The 14,185-nt window shown below is 30.1% G+C and overlaps 1 protein-coding gene across 2 annotated transcripts in view; it reads right to left on the bottom strand.

Annotated features, from left to right (window-relative positions):
• Window positions 1-13,635: 13,635 nt before the first annotated feature.
• The window catches only part of LOC143055513 (von Willebrand factor D and EGF domain-containing protein-like), a 32,510-nt gene continuing 31,960 nt past the window's right edge, over window positions 13,636-14,185 (bottom strand). For both annotated transcript variants that reach the window (XM_076228674.1, XM_076228673.1), the window contains exon 20: window positions 13,636-13,903. In XM_076228674.1, coding sequence (XP_076084789.1) covers window positions 13,725-13,903 — 179 coding nt within the window. In that variant the 3' untranslated portion in view covers window positions 13,636-13,724. The remainder of the gene's footprint in view (window positions 13,904-14,185) is intronic.

Below are 14,185 nucleotides of genomic sequence, written 5' to 3' on the forward strand. Positions count from 1 at the left end.
ATTGCATAAATATGCATTTATTGTAGTGTACTATAGTTTTTTATTATCCCATATTTTTCTATATCTTTTAATTCAAATATAGTGAACTTTGGATAATAGTTATTTAATTTGCAAAAATACCACATCTCCTCACTTAAACACGAATATAAACACAAAAAGGGGAAATGATTGTAAGAAAAAATATCATACCGTCATTTGATTTTAAACAACGTGTGTAAAAGTAACATGTGATGACATTTTAACAATTTTAATGAACCTACACAGGGCGAATACAGCTATTCAAGCAAGATAGGTAAGTTAATCATTTTTTTCAATTTGAAACCGTGGTGTAGTGGTTAATGCATCGGACTACTTACACACATGTTCCTTGTTCGATTGTCGTTCCGGGATGAAAATTTCAGGGTCTTAATTTTCGGTTCTCCCGTGACACCATTGGCGAGTATGGTCTTGAGGAAACGCTTATAAACCATCGAAAGGAGACGATACATATCTGTTCCATATTAAGATTCAGCCATATTTCTTGAACGTTAAAGACACTATTGTAGATTTTGAAAGGAATAACTATACGTTGCAAAACTTGTCTCACAATCCACTATAAATAAATATGTTTAATCTAATTCAAACTATCGTTCTATAAATAACCAATTTTATAGCGAAAAAAGTCTTTTAAAGTAGAAAAAAACTTATATTGCACTAGATCTGTCAACGTATTGATCAATTCAAATTGTTTCCATTTCATGCGAGGAGATTAATATAAGCTATTACAAATCTTAAAGTCTCTTTAAAGGGTAAAGCTTTTGCTAACTTCTATTTCTATATAGAAATATAAAGTAAAATAACTGAAAATGAAATAACTTACCAGATACCGTGTCTGTTGAAGATTTAGAGTCTGTTGACGATACAGAAAAAAAAAATCAGCAGGAAAGATATTAGCAATAGATGCTTCATTCTTGTATTGTAAGGCTAATTTCTCTCTATCAATATTTTCACCAATAAATAGATATTTTTTCATATTATTTTTATTGTCTTTTATATTCACACTATTAGTCAGAAAATTGTTGATATATTGTTCTTTTTCGTGTTATATAGCTGAGCTTCAATTTTACTAAACCTATATTAAGAATGTATTTATCATTTATAAGTTTTTTTGTTTATTTATTATTCATTTATTTAATTCAGATTTCTATTCATTCATTTATTTATGTATTTATCCATAAAAAGTGTCATTATTTTTATAAATATACAATGTTGATTTCCATTGATTTGTGGAACGTATATCTGATAAATTTATAACAAGACGTGCTCATTTTCCTTTGTGATTAAAGACATGCTCTAAATCTAATAAAATTTGTTTGCAATGCTTGCGTATATTGACTACTGCAGAATAATGAATTTAATCAAAAAGGCATGCATTTCATTACAAAATGAAACTTTCCAATTCTGAAATAGAGCACATGTTGTTACTTATTCATGTATCATGACTGAAAATGTTGCAGTTCGAAATTGAGATATTTGACCTAAAACGACAACCGTTCATGCTGGCTATTTGAACTACTTCCTTTAAAAAAACACATTGCCAACGTTTGCTTGTTTACAAACAAAAAACGGAGATTCACGGAAGAGCTTACACAAAATCTCTACACTTATGCTAATTATATATTATCGGACATAGGCATAACATTAAATGTCTTTATCAGAATTGAATCAAAACAATTGATGCAAGCTATAATTTATTGTAGTTTTGATATGTGTCGGCATTATATTCGTATTACCTTAGCCCTCACTATCGATCGGGCAAAAAAAACACCGAATATAATATCCACTCATGTTGAAAATACAATAAAGTATAGCTTTCGTCAATTATTACGTAGTGAGAAAGCATCAATTTAAATAGATTTATAAATATATAATTTACTTTTTTCCATTGTTTTCATTTTTGTATAAGATTAATGAAAGTCAACAATTATAAGGTGATCTCCAACTAATATTATTGTTCATCAGATGTTTTGGCTAAAATAAACAGATTCAATCTGAATGTTTCAACAAGAAAACGAAGTAAACAGATTTCTACTTTAACTGACCATTGAGTTAACGATGAACAGATTATGTCTTTTTCAAGTTTAAATGTTTAATCTTCCAGTGATATTTGAGCAGCTGTTAATTGTTATGTTAAAGATTTCGAGAAGCTACATTTTTTTGTATCGGAATGAATTTCAATAATGACTGCCTTGTTAAAAAAAAAGACTAATCACACACCATGCTTATAACTTTGCGCGTCATATGCGCTTTTAGTCTAGAAATTACATAAATCAAAATGGTAATATATCAAATAAATTACCAAGCTGCAGAGCGTCCGCAACAATAATTCGGAAAGGTGAACTACTCTTCATCTCTATTGGCAATGTTTTTTACCGGATACACACCAATACATACCAGAATATACAATTGATGCAGAAACACTCCATCCACACAACTTTGATTTTATTGTGCAATATAGTTCTAGAGAAGATTAATGTTTCTAGTATGGCTTTATCATGTTCCACTGTTGTAGTCATATCTTATTTCAGTATAGCATTAAAAACTGTAAATACTCGCGTAGGATGGTCACAGTTACATTGTGTTTAAATACACGATACAAATTACGACGAAAAACACTGTTTGTGTATTTTTCATAGTTTTATGTTTAACTGTGTCAAGTGATGTAGGCCATATTGAAATTTGGAATGGTTAAAAACTTGCATGAAACTATTTTTTAGGGCAAGGTGAACTCATAAATTGAACTTCTATTGCGATTCTAGAAATTTTTCACATATGCTGAGAGGTATAGTCGGAGGGTTAAAATATAATAAAACACGTTAAACCCCGCCGCATTTTTGCCCCTTTCCAAAGTCTGGAGCATCTGGCCTTTGTTTGTCTCTGTATGTTTTTAATTCTTATTTCATTTATATGCTTTAAAGTTTAGTGGGTTTTTTTAAGTAATGCACATGTTGTTCAGGGCCAGCTGTAACCTTCTTCCGGAAGTTGGATTTTCTGTCTGTGTTCAACACCCATGGGTTGCCATTGTCTGCTTTCTGCTCGTTGGTCGGGTTGTTGTCTTTTTGACAATTTTTTTTAGTTCCATTATCAATGTTAAAGAATTTTAGGGTTCAAATGTAAATGAAATTCTCTAATCATACTGAATAATTAATGTACATTTAAATTGTTTAGAACTATGTGCTGATGGCTGGGAAAGAGATTTACATATATATAATACAAAATGTTTCAATCGTTTTACCTTAAAGTTCATTTTATGTACATGTAGATATGGATAGTCTGTTTTTCTATCTTCAAACTCCACACAGAATTGTATGCATGACAATAAACTGAGCTCAATATAAAGAACTTTTAAAATATACTTAAACAGAGAGCTCAATCTAGTGTATATATACTTTGTAATACTGGTCATATGTAACTTGAACATCACTTACGAAAGGCATCGGAATCTCAAAAATAAAAATGAAAATTACTTGTTTTAGGAGTAAAATATAGAAGTAAACTAGTTTTTTTAAATAAACGTAGAATGTGTCTATGAGCCGCTGAGTCAATTCCACATATAGCTGCAGGATTTAAGGAGTTTATACCGTTTTGTGGTTTTGAGCACTGTGAAAAAGTTTCATATCATTTGGTTTAGGCAAACTACAGTTATACAACGGATACGACAGATTTAACAATTTTCCGTTATAAGACTCCGCATGGAGGCCGTAATTCTTACTTTAATAATTTACTCTTTAAATACTGTTCATGACTTAGACCGAGACTTGTCTCATTTGCACTCTGTGTTTTTGGGTAAAACAAATGTGTTGCGAAGAACTTAAGTTAGAAGATTGGAAAATATTTGTTAGGACGTACGGAACAGACGGACCAGGGTACCACTTTATGTCGCCTCCGCTACGGTGGAAAAAACATAAGTTATGACTACTAATGTTACCAAGGATTAAAATACCACCACCGACAATAACCCACACCCAATTTTGATTTATCTATTGTTGGTAATGAAGCCATGACTTTTCATTCCCTACACAAGGAGTGTCAGATTATATAATTTCATTCTACATGCACATTTTTCTTACATTGTATAGCTTATCAGTTTCAGTTCAACATACAAACTTAAATTGTTCATCACTTTCTCATTTAAAAGGTCTTTTATCATTCTGTTTCGGACAGAACGATTAAATTTTGTTACCTCTATTGCACATGTATTTCGAGTAAATCTGAAATTATTTTCATAACCAAGTTTAGAACCGAATCACCCAGATGGAACCAATGTTTTGAACTAGACTACCCGGATAGAACCTTATTGCATTCGGAAATATCATAACTTTTTATACCTTCAACGTATATTCAAAATCATTTATTTATTTATTATTTTTATATATACTCACTATATTTATTTTTTTTGAAATTATTCATTTATTTCCTAATTTATTTCATTTACAGTGAGTTGACTATGGGTGTAACTGTAAAATTTTACCTATAGCTCAACCTGTTTTTAGAATTGACAACACAATAGGGTCATTTAAATTGACCAGTTGGTATTGTTAGATTTAAATCTACCTTGATTCTACCTGTACTTTTTTATTTACCAGTTTCAACCTTACAGCATGCTTTTTTCCTGAATTTTTCTTTACCTAAGATTTTTCTTTTTTAAAATTGATAGGGAAGAAAAAAGTTTTGATTTTCATTGTTTCAAATCCCCAATATATATGATTTATCTATATTTTACCTAAAATTCTAAATCAGTAAAAGATTTGAAAAATATTTTTTGAAAACTTCTGATTTAAAAAAAAAAATCACTTTCCATGTTTTTCATTTGAGAATCCTTAAACAAGTAAAGCAAATAAACATTGTATATACAATCTTTTTATCATTGAAATGAGTGTATTCCTAAAAGTAATTGGTCATACAATTGCCAAAGAAACAATATTCAGAAGGATATAGGGAGATTTTTATTTTACTGTCATTTAAAATATTAAGAGTGATCAAGCCAAACAAGAATGTCTATATGTTATTTTCTTGCAGTGTCTTTGACATTCCAAGGCCTAAAATGCACTACACTTCATCTTAATGTTTTCATAGCCAGATACTAGCTGTGTTTTATACTCCGAATAATCCAGTCTTTATATTTCACTCACTTTAATTGCTACATTATTGTATTGCTGAAAAAAAACTTTTTTTTCTCTCTTTTTGGCTTCTTCTAATGGGAGATAACTCGATATCATTTGCTTTTGCTCTTGTGGAAATCTTAATAAATTAATTATTTCCATAATTTGATGAATACTTATTGACATGTTTCTTGTCAAATTGTTTTTGCATATTGAAAGATCAAAATCATAGTTGAATAAACAATTTTATTAATTTATTGACACTGATATTTGACATCTCATCCAGAATTCCAAAGAATTTAAATAATTCCCACTTTAATTCATTTTTCACTACGTCACTAGATTTTTTTCTAAATCCATAGTATATATTCTGATTAACTTCCCATGATATTCATCCCAATTAAACAGGTGCAGAATCTTTACATAATTCAGAATCTTGTAATTTTTTTTATCATTTCCATTACTATATTCCAAATAGTTATCCTCACTTTACAAATATTTTGTAATATTTTATTTATATTTTTACTATATCACTTGATTTTACTATATCCACAGTATACATTTTATTTCATTTCCTACGATAAATTTCCAAATTAAACAATATTTGATCCAGAATTTTATAATGACTATTTCCAATTTCACGTTCATTTAAAACATATCCTCAATTTAGGAATATTTTACTTTCATTTTTCACTTTATCACTTGATTTTACTATATCCACTGCATTAATTCAACATTTTATTTCATTTCCAAGATTCCATTTAAATGGTGAATTATCTTAAGTTTGTAATAGGTCCAAAAATTAATAATGAATGTTTTTAAAATCACATTCAAAGCCACAGAAACATGTTGGATGAACTCACACTATATCTCCTACTTGAATTCCAGTTTTGAATATTTTAAATCTTTATCATAACAAAATCCCATCTTATGAAAATTGAATTTCCTTGAGTTAAAACAGCATTTTATGCACAAAAGTCCTACTAATATAATAGTAGATTTCAAAGAAAGAAAACTGCAAGGTAAACTCCAAAATTATTTCGAATTTTACATGTACAACATCATATGTAAGTCCCACAAAACAGTTTGAATGAACTATTTCCTCCTTGATACCTTCATGGCAATAAACTCTTAAAAAAAATAAATCACATTTCAAGAAGTAAAATTACTATAAATAGTCTGAGAAGTGAATTCAAATAAAATAAATCCAATATTGTATGCACAATGATGCCAATAGATTTCAAACATTGCAAATAATAATCCAAAATGGAAATCTTGAAGGGTCATGTGAAGAAATGAACAACATATCCATCTGAAAATTTAACCTGTAAACACCTGAACAGCTATTTCTTGTTTCACTGGCAGCTGGACAATACTATGTATAAGGGTTAGAATTTTAAAGAAGCATTTAGTATGTGAAACCACTTTAAATTTTCAAACATATTAACACACAGTTAATTTTATCTTTTACTGATTTATAATTTAAGGTTAAAATTAGATAAATCATATATATCAGGGATTTAAAACAATGAAAATCAAAACCATTTTCTTCCCTATCAATTTTTGAATAGAATAATCCTAGGTAAAGAAAAAATTCAGGAAAAAAGCATGCTGTTAGGTTGGAACTGGTAAATAAAAAAGTACAGTTAGAATCAAGGTAGATTTAAATCTAACAATACCAACTGGTTAGTTTAAATGTCCCTATAGTACTGTCAGTTTTAAAATCCGGTTGAGCTACAGGTAAAGATTTACAGTAACACCCATAGTCAACTCACTGTAAATTATATATATATTTCTTTTTTAATTCTTTTAAATTATTTAGTAATTTCTTTATATACAGGGGCGGATCCGGCCATTCTAAAAAAGAGTTCCAAACCCCGGACAAAAAAGTGGGTTCCAACTATATATCCTTATTCAAATGCATTGATCGGCCAAAGAAGGGCGGGTCTAACACCCGGAACCCCCTTTCTCCGCCAAGGATATATCTTATTATCCATCTATGTATTTTAACAAATAATACGTAAACAAATAGATATACAAAGTAAATCAATCCTGCTTCAACCTCTGAACATCATATGAACTGTGAACTGTAGTAAACAAGAAAGAAATCATAAAATAACAACATCTGTAAAGGTTGCACTTTGTAAATACAGCTGTCTCTCAAAACACGCCTCTCTTGGGGAGATCTTGAATATTCATAGAAAATTAATTTTGTTTACATACTGGTTCCCAGTTATGCTCTCTGCGTTCCATCTCACAGAGACATAATTTGGGAATGTTACCAGTAAATATACAAGTGCATATTGGTTACATTGAAATCTGTGGTAACCTTTCATTCGAGGTAGGGGCAGTTAAGAAAATTAGTGTTAGTTTAAACTCTGAGAAGTTCAGGGCATATAATCGTTGAAAATATGCCGCACAGCCCTATATTTTGACCTTTGAAAAAATCGTGGTGCATATGAACTTTCAATTCTCGGATAAGATTTTTTTCAAAACTTCATAGTAAAAGTAGTACAGTTTTAGCCGTAAAAGAAGTTCCTATGGGAAATTGTATTGTCAATATTTACAGAAATGCAACCTATAGGTCATAAAAGGTGAAAACATGAGATTTTACTGAACGACACCTTTCATAAGCGTATTCTTGTTTTTATGAACATGTATATTGAAAAGAAAAGAAAATTAGTAATAGAAATTTAAATTGTAAACTTATTCATGTTAATCTCACCATTTAAATTATTTACAATTTTACCTTCGTAAATGGGATGAACGCAGAAAAGATCTCAAAAAGAACCTATATTGTCTTTTAACTATTTATGTTTATCAGTTGTAAGCTTGATTGACTAAATGCTTCTTAACGTGAACCGAGAGCGTCACTGATGAGTCTTGTGTAGACGTAACGTGCGTCTTGCGTACTAAATTATCATCCTGGTACCTTTGATGACTATTTCTAATATCAGACATACATTCAGGTTGATACCATACTAATGTAATATTTCGATTGCGTTTTACTTATCGCACACTAGTGGTCAAATGTTTCATATGCTTACTGTCGAATACATGTCACTATCTAAAGAAGATTTAGTACCCTGTCTGGATTTTGGACTGATATTCAACCATCGATGAAATAGTGTTGCATAAACTAATCATTTATTAAAAAGCATTATATATTACGACTACAATCTCTGATTCTGTATTGAACGCATAAAAAAACACCTTAGACTGTTTAAAGTAGTTTTATCTACAAATAATTTTAACTAATATGTATTTGCTTATTCATCATTGTTAGTACTTATTTTAATTCGAAATCGATAAAAGATTAGTTTAACATTATATACACTTTTTATTCCACTATTGCTGTGACATTGAGAAAGAAAAAAAAACCAAAAAAAAAAAAAGTAAATGACAATATATTCAAAGTTTGTGAAAGGTGAATTAAAAACATTGAATTCAATTAAATATCAATCTTCTTGACTGAATGACTCTTTACTTTTTATATTTCATATTTTGAAAAATGCATTGATGTCAGTTTATTGAAGAACCTGATGATGGTGAAGTACATTTGTTTTGTATTAACTGATAAAAGGGAAGCCCTAAAACAAGTTTTACGATAAAACAATAGCGGGATGTATCAGCACAAAGCCACGCCACATGCATCAAAGTAACACCAAAAGGCATATGATACAGACAAATAACATCAGCCAAAAGAAATAGGAATACGAAGATAACAAAAACATCTGTGAATCGGTCAAATAACTCGTGATGACGTTCGTTAAATTTATAAAGGAACGATTCAATTTCATCATTTGGAACCCTAGGTGTAATAGCTTCCTTGTGAGCAGCAATCACCTATCAGGAAATCATGATAGACAAGTTAGGTCCTAGAATATCGTATCAATTCGAAAATGTATACCCGTAAGCAGGCACTGCTGGAATGTTGCTACATAGAAATGAAAAGTTCACGATTTGGACGCTTACATCATCTTTTTCGTCGTAAAGTTCAGCTTTTCAACCGACCCTTTTTGTCAATTTCTAAATGTCAGATATTGCATATAATATATCAATTATAACAAATCATTTATAAATATCAATTTAAAATGACCAGTTGGTACTACACTGAATATCACATTGAAAAGCAGTTCGAAGGATTTACTTTGTCATGTTTGTGTGTAGGGTATAACTAAGGATCACAAGATTCCGTTCACACAACGGTATATTGTCGGCTCATCCGCATGATCGAGGAAACAAAATTCTATTAGGTACTCGCTATAAAAAAAGGGTTTTCAAAAATACTGTAAAACTGTTTACTCGCGTAGTGGAATTAAATAGATGCAGGATCTAAAAAACTCTAAAAGAAATTCGGAATAATTTTAAATCTTGATCTTTCTCTGTAACTAGTTCTATCAAAACGTGTTATGTTTCAGCCCTATGTACCATCATTTCTCATATGAAATTAAAAAAAATAGTTGCATAAAAAATTATTAGCATACCCTATACATTAATTACTTTGGGATACCATACTATGTTTTTTGTTTAAAGTGATCGAAAAAGGTAACACATGATACACATAGGAACACGTGATTAGTAAGCTGGAGTTTCTTATTGATAAGACATTTGTGGAACATGGAGGTAAATTACTTCAATAAGTTGTCGACACTCCTATTCGACATAATTGTGTGCCTCTTCATGCCGACCTCTTCCTATTTTTATACAAATCAGAGTTCTTTTAGACACCAGTCAAGACAAGAAGATAAAATAACCCAGATTATTAAATTTTAAATTCATATATATTGATGATGTTCTTTCAAATAAAAATCCAATTTTTTTCTAATAACATTCCATTAATGTATATCACCAGAACTAGAAATTAAAGAAACAATAGACACGGCTATATCTCCCTCATTTAAGACTTCTACCTTGATTTAACATAAGTGATCATCTCATTTCCAGAAATCTATGAAAAAAAATTATTTTAAAATTATCAATTGCCCAACCTTAGTAAAAACATATACCAACTCCACCTGTATATGGGATATACAATACCCAATGTATTCGTTATTCAAGAGCTTGCAGCTACTACTAGACTTTGTAAAACGTCACCATTTAATGGGCAGAATACGTATGAACCAGAATGTGTTATAGAACGTCGCGTCTTTTCTAAAACAAAGTTCATCGGAAAATATCAAGACTTTGTTTATGATTATTCTTTATCAACATCACAAATAATACACAATGATCTTGATGTGACAATTTAGATACTGACGTTGTTGACCATCTAAATAACGTTTTAGTCTATGCTTTTATTTGTCTTTGTCTTTGTATGTACTACTTTTACTGTTTAGTCATTATTTTGTCATGTTAATTTGACGTGCTCATTACTTCTGTCATAGTGTTGTTTTTTTGTAAACTTTTGATTTTGCTGGTGGACATGTTTGTTTTTGTTTTTTTTGCATATTTTTTTGTTTTATTAGGATCAATATTACAGTACAATTATAACTGTTGCACCCTGATTTTTGACATTTTGACCTATTATGTTTGTTCACAGATTGTCAGTTTAAAAGAATTTTATGCCATAGTCATAACAGTAAAAAGTTTGGCTAGCTTAAATACTAATACATCATTTTCTACAATAAATAATTCCTGTACCAAGTCAAGAATGTGACAGTTGTAATCAATTTGTTTAATGTGTTTGAGGTTACGATTTTTTTTTTTGCGTTTTGGATAGGGACTTTCCGTATTGATTTTCTTCGTTTTTTGTTATTTTTTAATGTAACATGTGTAAATCGGTACTTCTATTTACAGCTACTGACCACTTTGCTTCAAATATGTTAATTTGCTAACAGCTTACACAAGGTCTGAGTTTTCGTCTTAAATGTACAAACAGTATTTAGAAATGAAAATTAATGAAATGGTTTTATTTATCAAAAATTTGACGTTGCCAAACAGTTATGTGTTCTTCTCATGTGTTTTTTTTTTTTTTTTTTTGTTTGGTTATTTGTCGATTATTTAATTTTTGTTTACGTATTGTATATGTTACAGTAAATAGATGAAATTAGGAATTACATGTTCTTACTAAACAATTCAGTAAATACCTGTAATTACTAGTCAATTTAGTAATTACATGTATTTACTGATTTGGTTCAGTGATTACAGGTAATCACTGATTTTTCTTGTCATTTTTACAGCTATTTACTAACTTGATATTTTTGTTTTAATATTTTTTTAAATATAATTCAAGAATCCTTATACTTTTTCACTTTATAAATTTCAAACGTCCGAAGCGCTTTTCTTGATTAACTTCATTAGGAATTCTTGATCACTTCAATATTTCTTAAAGAGAGACAAAATACAAAATAGGACTTTCATTGTATGTGAATGATTTTAAAATGGAATTTTTAAGCAATGGCAAATCCCCCTTTGCAGTACAGGAATTGTCTTTATTCATGTATGCCGATGATATCATTGTTCTCGAATTCTGTAAAAGTTACTAGTATAAATACGCCGACCCATTAGTGACCAGCACCTGTTTTTTACTCTTTGGTAGGGTTGTTGTCTTTTTGTCAGATTTCACATTTCCATTTTCATTTTTATTCGACACAATCACAACAGAGAAAGACACGCTATAAAATATCAATATCAAAGATACATATAACTAAAGACTTATGAAAATGAACCACACAGCAGTATGTGGTTGACCCTAGGTACTGCTGGTGGGTTAGCAGATCCTGCGCTACTTGTAGCACCTACTACCTAGGAATTATAAACACCACCATTGTCTACACAGGGAAATTTATTACATGTTCCAAGTCAGGAATATTACTGTTTGTTTATTATTCATTTGATGTGTTTCAGCTTTTGAATTTACCAGTTGACGGTAAAAGTTAGAGGACTTTACGACACTAAATATCCATTAAGTTCGTTTTTTTTATTCTTTTAATTACTTTTAAGATAGGCTCCAAACTGAAACTGCCAAAAGAAATAACATCTCTCAAACAAAATAACACTGCTAAAAACACAGGCACTTGTCTCAGAAATTGTTTTCCCTATATACCTTAATGTTATATTAAGGTATATATATAGGATTTTTTTTTTCTGAGACAAGTGCCTGTGACTAAAAACTACATGAAAGTTATAATGTACTGAAATGATAATGGGTGGTTTTTTTTTAATTCAAGAGTGTTTATAGATACAAAAAGATGTGGTATGAGTGCCAATGACAGAACTCTCCCTTAAAGCCACAATTTGTAAAAAATAACCCATTCAGTGGCGGATCCAGGGGAAGTGTTTCAGGGGTTGGAAACCCCCTTTTTTGGACGATCAATGCATTTGAATGGGGATATATAGATGGAATCCATCCCCTCTTTGTCCTGGGGTGTGGAACCCCTTTTTTAAAATGGCTTGATACGCCTATGCCATTAAAGGTCAAAGTACGACCTTCAACACAGAGTATTGGCTCTCAATGTTTCAACCAAGTGGAGATATTTTAGGATATAAGTATAGGTTACTCCTTAGATAGCTGCAATCCCTAAACAGATTCTGGCAATTTTTAAGTTATTCTCCTTTTTTTAAAGATTTATCATCGTTCGTGTTAGTTTTTGCGTTTTAAAATAAAATTTGCAAGCTAAACAACTAAAGATCGCTTCAATGGAATTCAGTTAATTGACAGTTTAATATATGTTTTTAAAAAAGATCTTTGCATAGCAAGTGCTCAGCATATGTTAAATAACGTATCACAGAAATTAAATATTTTCAAAAAAATCATTTTTTTTTTCAAATATAGTAATATATTTAGCAAGGGTACATTATGTTTGTGTGTTTTTTTTAAACTGATATCCTTAAATCACATAATAATGTGCTGAAAAGCATTATTTGCTTAAAGTATTACAAGAATAGAAGAATAAATGTCGTTGATAAGGTTAGTAAATAGCTGTAAAAATATTTTAAAATTAGTAATTACTGGTAATAACTGGGCAGTTTCAGGAATTACTTGTATTTACTAAGTGCATCAGGAATTACATGTAATCCTTACATTTTAGTGATTACATGTAATTCATAATTTCACCTATTCACTGTAACATATATATACTGAAATCTTATGTGACTGTCGTATTTATATAGATTTAGCTAGCTTTAAAACCAGGTTTAATCCATCATTTTCTACATAAGAAAAGGTCAGGAAGATGAGAACTGTTATCTGTTCGTTTGTGTGTTTGAGCTTTTGATTTTGCCATTTGGAATTTTCTCGGGGTTAAGTATTCTTGTGATTTTAAAATCTTGAACATCTTAAACAAAAAATGTAGTCGCTAATTTTTCCAATTTGGTTAAGTATTTCCTTTAATTGGTAATGAAAGGTACCAGGATTATAATTTAGTACGCCAGGCGCGCGTTTCGTTTACATACATGTAAGATTCATCAGTTACGCTATATCAAAATATAAAGACAAACAAGTATAAAGTTGAAAAGAGCATTTAAGATGGAGAAAATTAACGCATTTCAGTAAGAAAACAACAGTTTTTATTATAATCATACATATTTCAATATTAAATATATCTGGGCGTTTTCACATTGATTTGTGTGCTCACATATTTAAATATCAAAAATATCCGGGTATTTTCCACACTCATCTGTATGTGTGCAATCAACACACTGATGCGGCGACTTGGATGCGCATGGACAGCCAGCATTCTGACAACAGGCACATGTAAACGCTCCTGGGTCGTCTACACATAAACATCCGGTTAAACTTGCAGTGAAATGATCTATTTCTAAAATATAACATATGTTGATATGGCATAGTTAACTTGAAAAGTTAAATGGAAAACCATAATTGTTCATATTTCTGTTTTTATAACTTCCGAAAAAGTCAGGTTTGATACATATTTGCTATTATTATCATTTGATTATAAGTCAAATTCGATGTCAGTCCTGCAATACGACAATTGTGGTTTTAAAAAATACGAAAACCAAGTTACCTTGTAACCAGGACCGCTCTACATTGATTCATAAAATATTATCTATCTTTGTTTCCTGATATAAACAATACATAT

Source organism: Mytilus galloprovincialis, chromosome 12, assembly GCF_965363235.1.
Source record: "Mytilus galloprovincialis chromosome 12, xbMytGall1.hap1.1, whole genome shotgun sequence".
Taxonomy (NCBI): domain Eukaryota; kingdom Metazoa; phylum Mollusca; class Bivalvia; order Mytilida; family Mytilidae; genus Mytilus; species Mytilus galloprovincialis.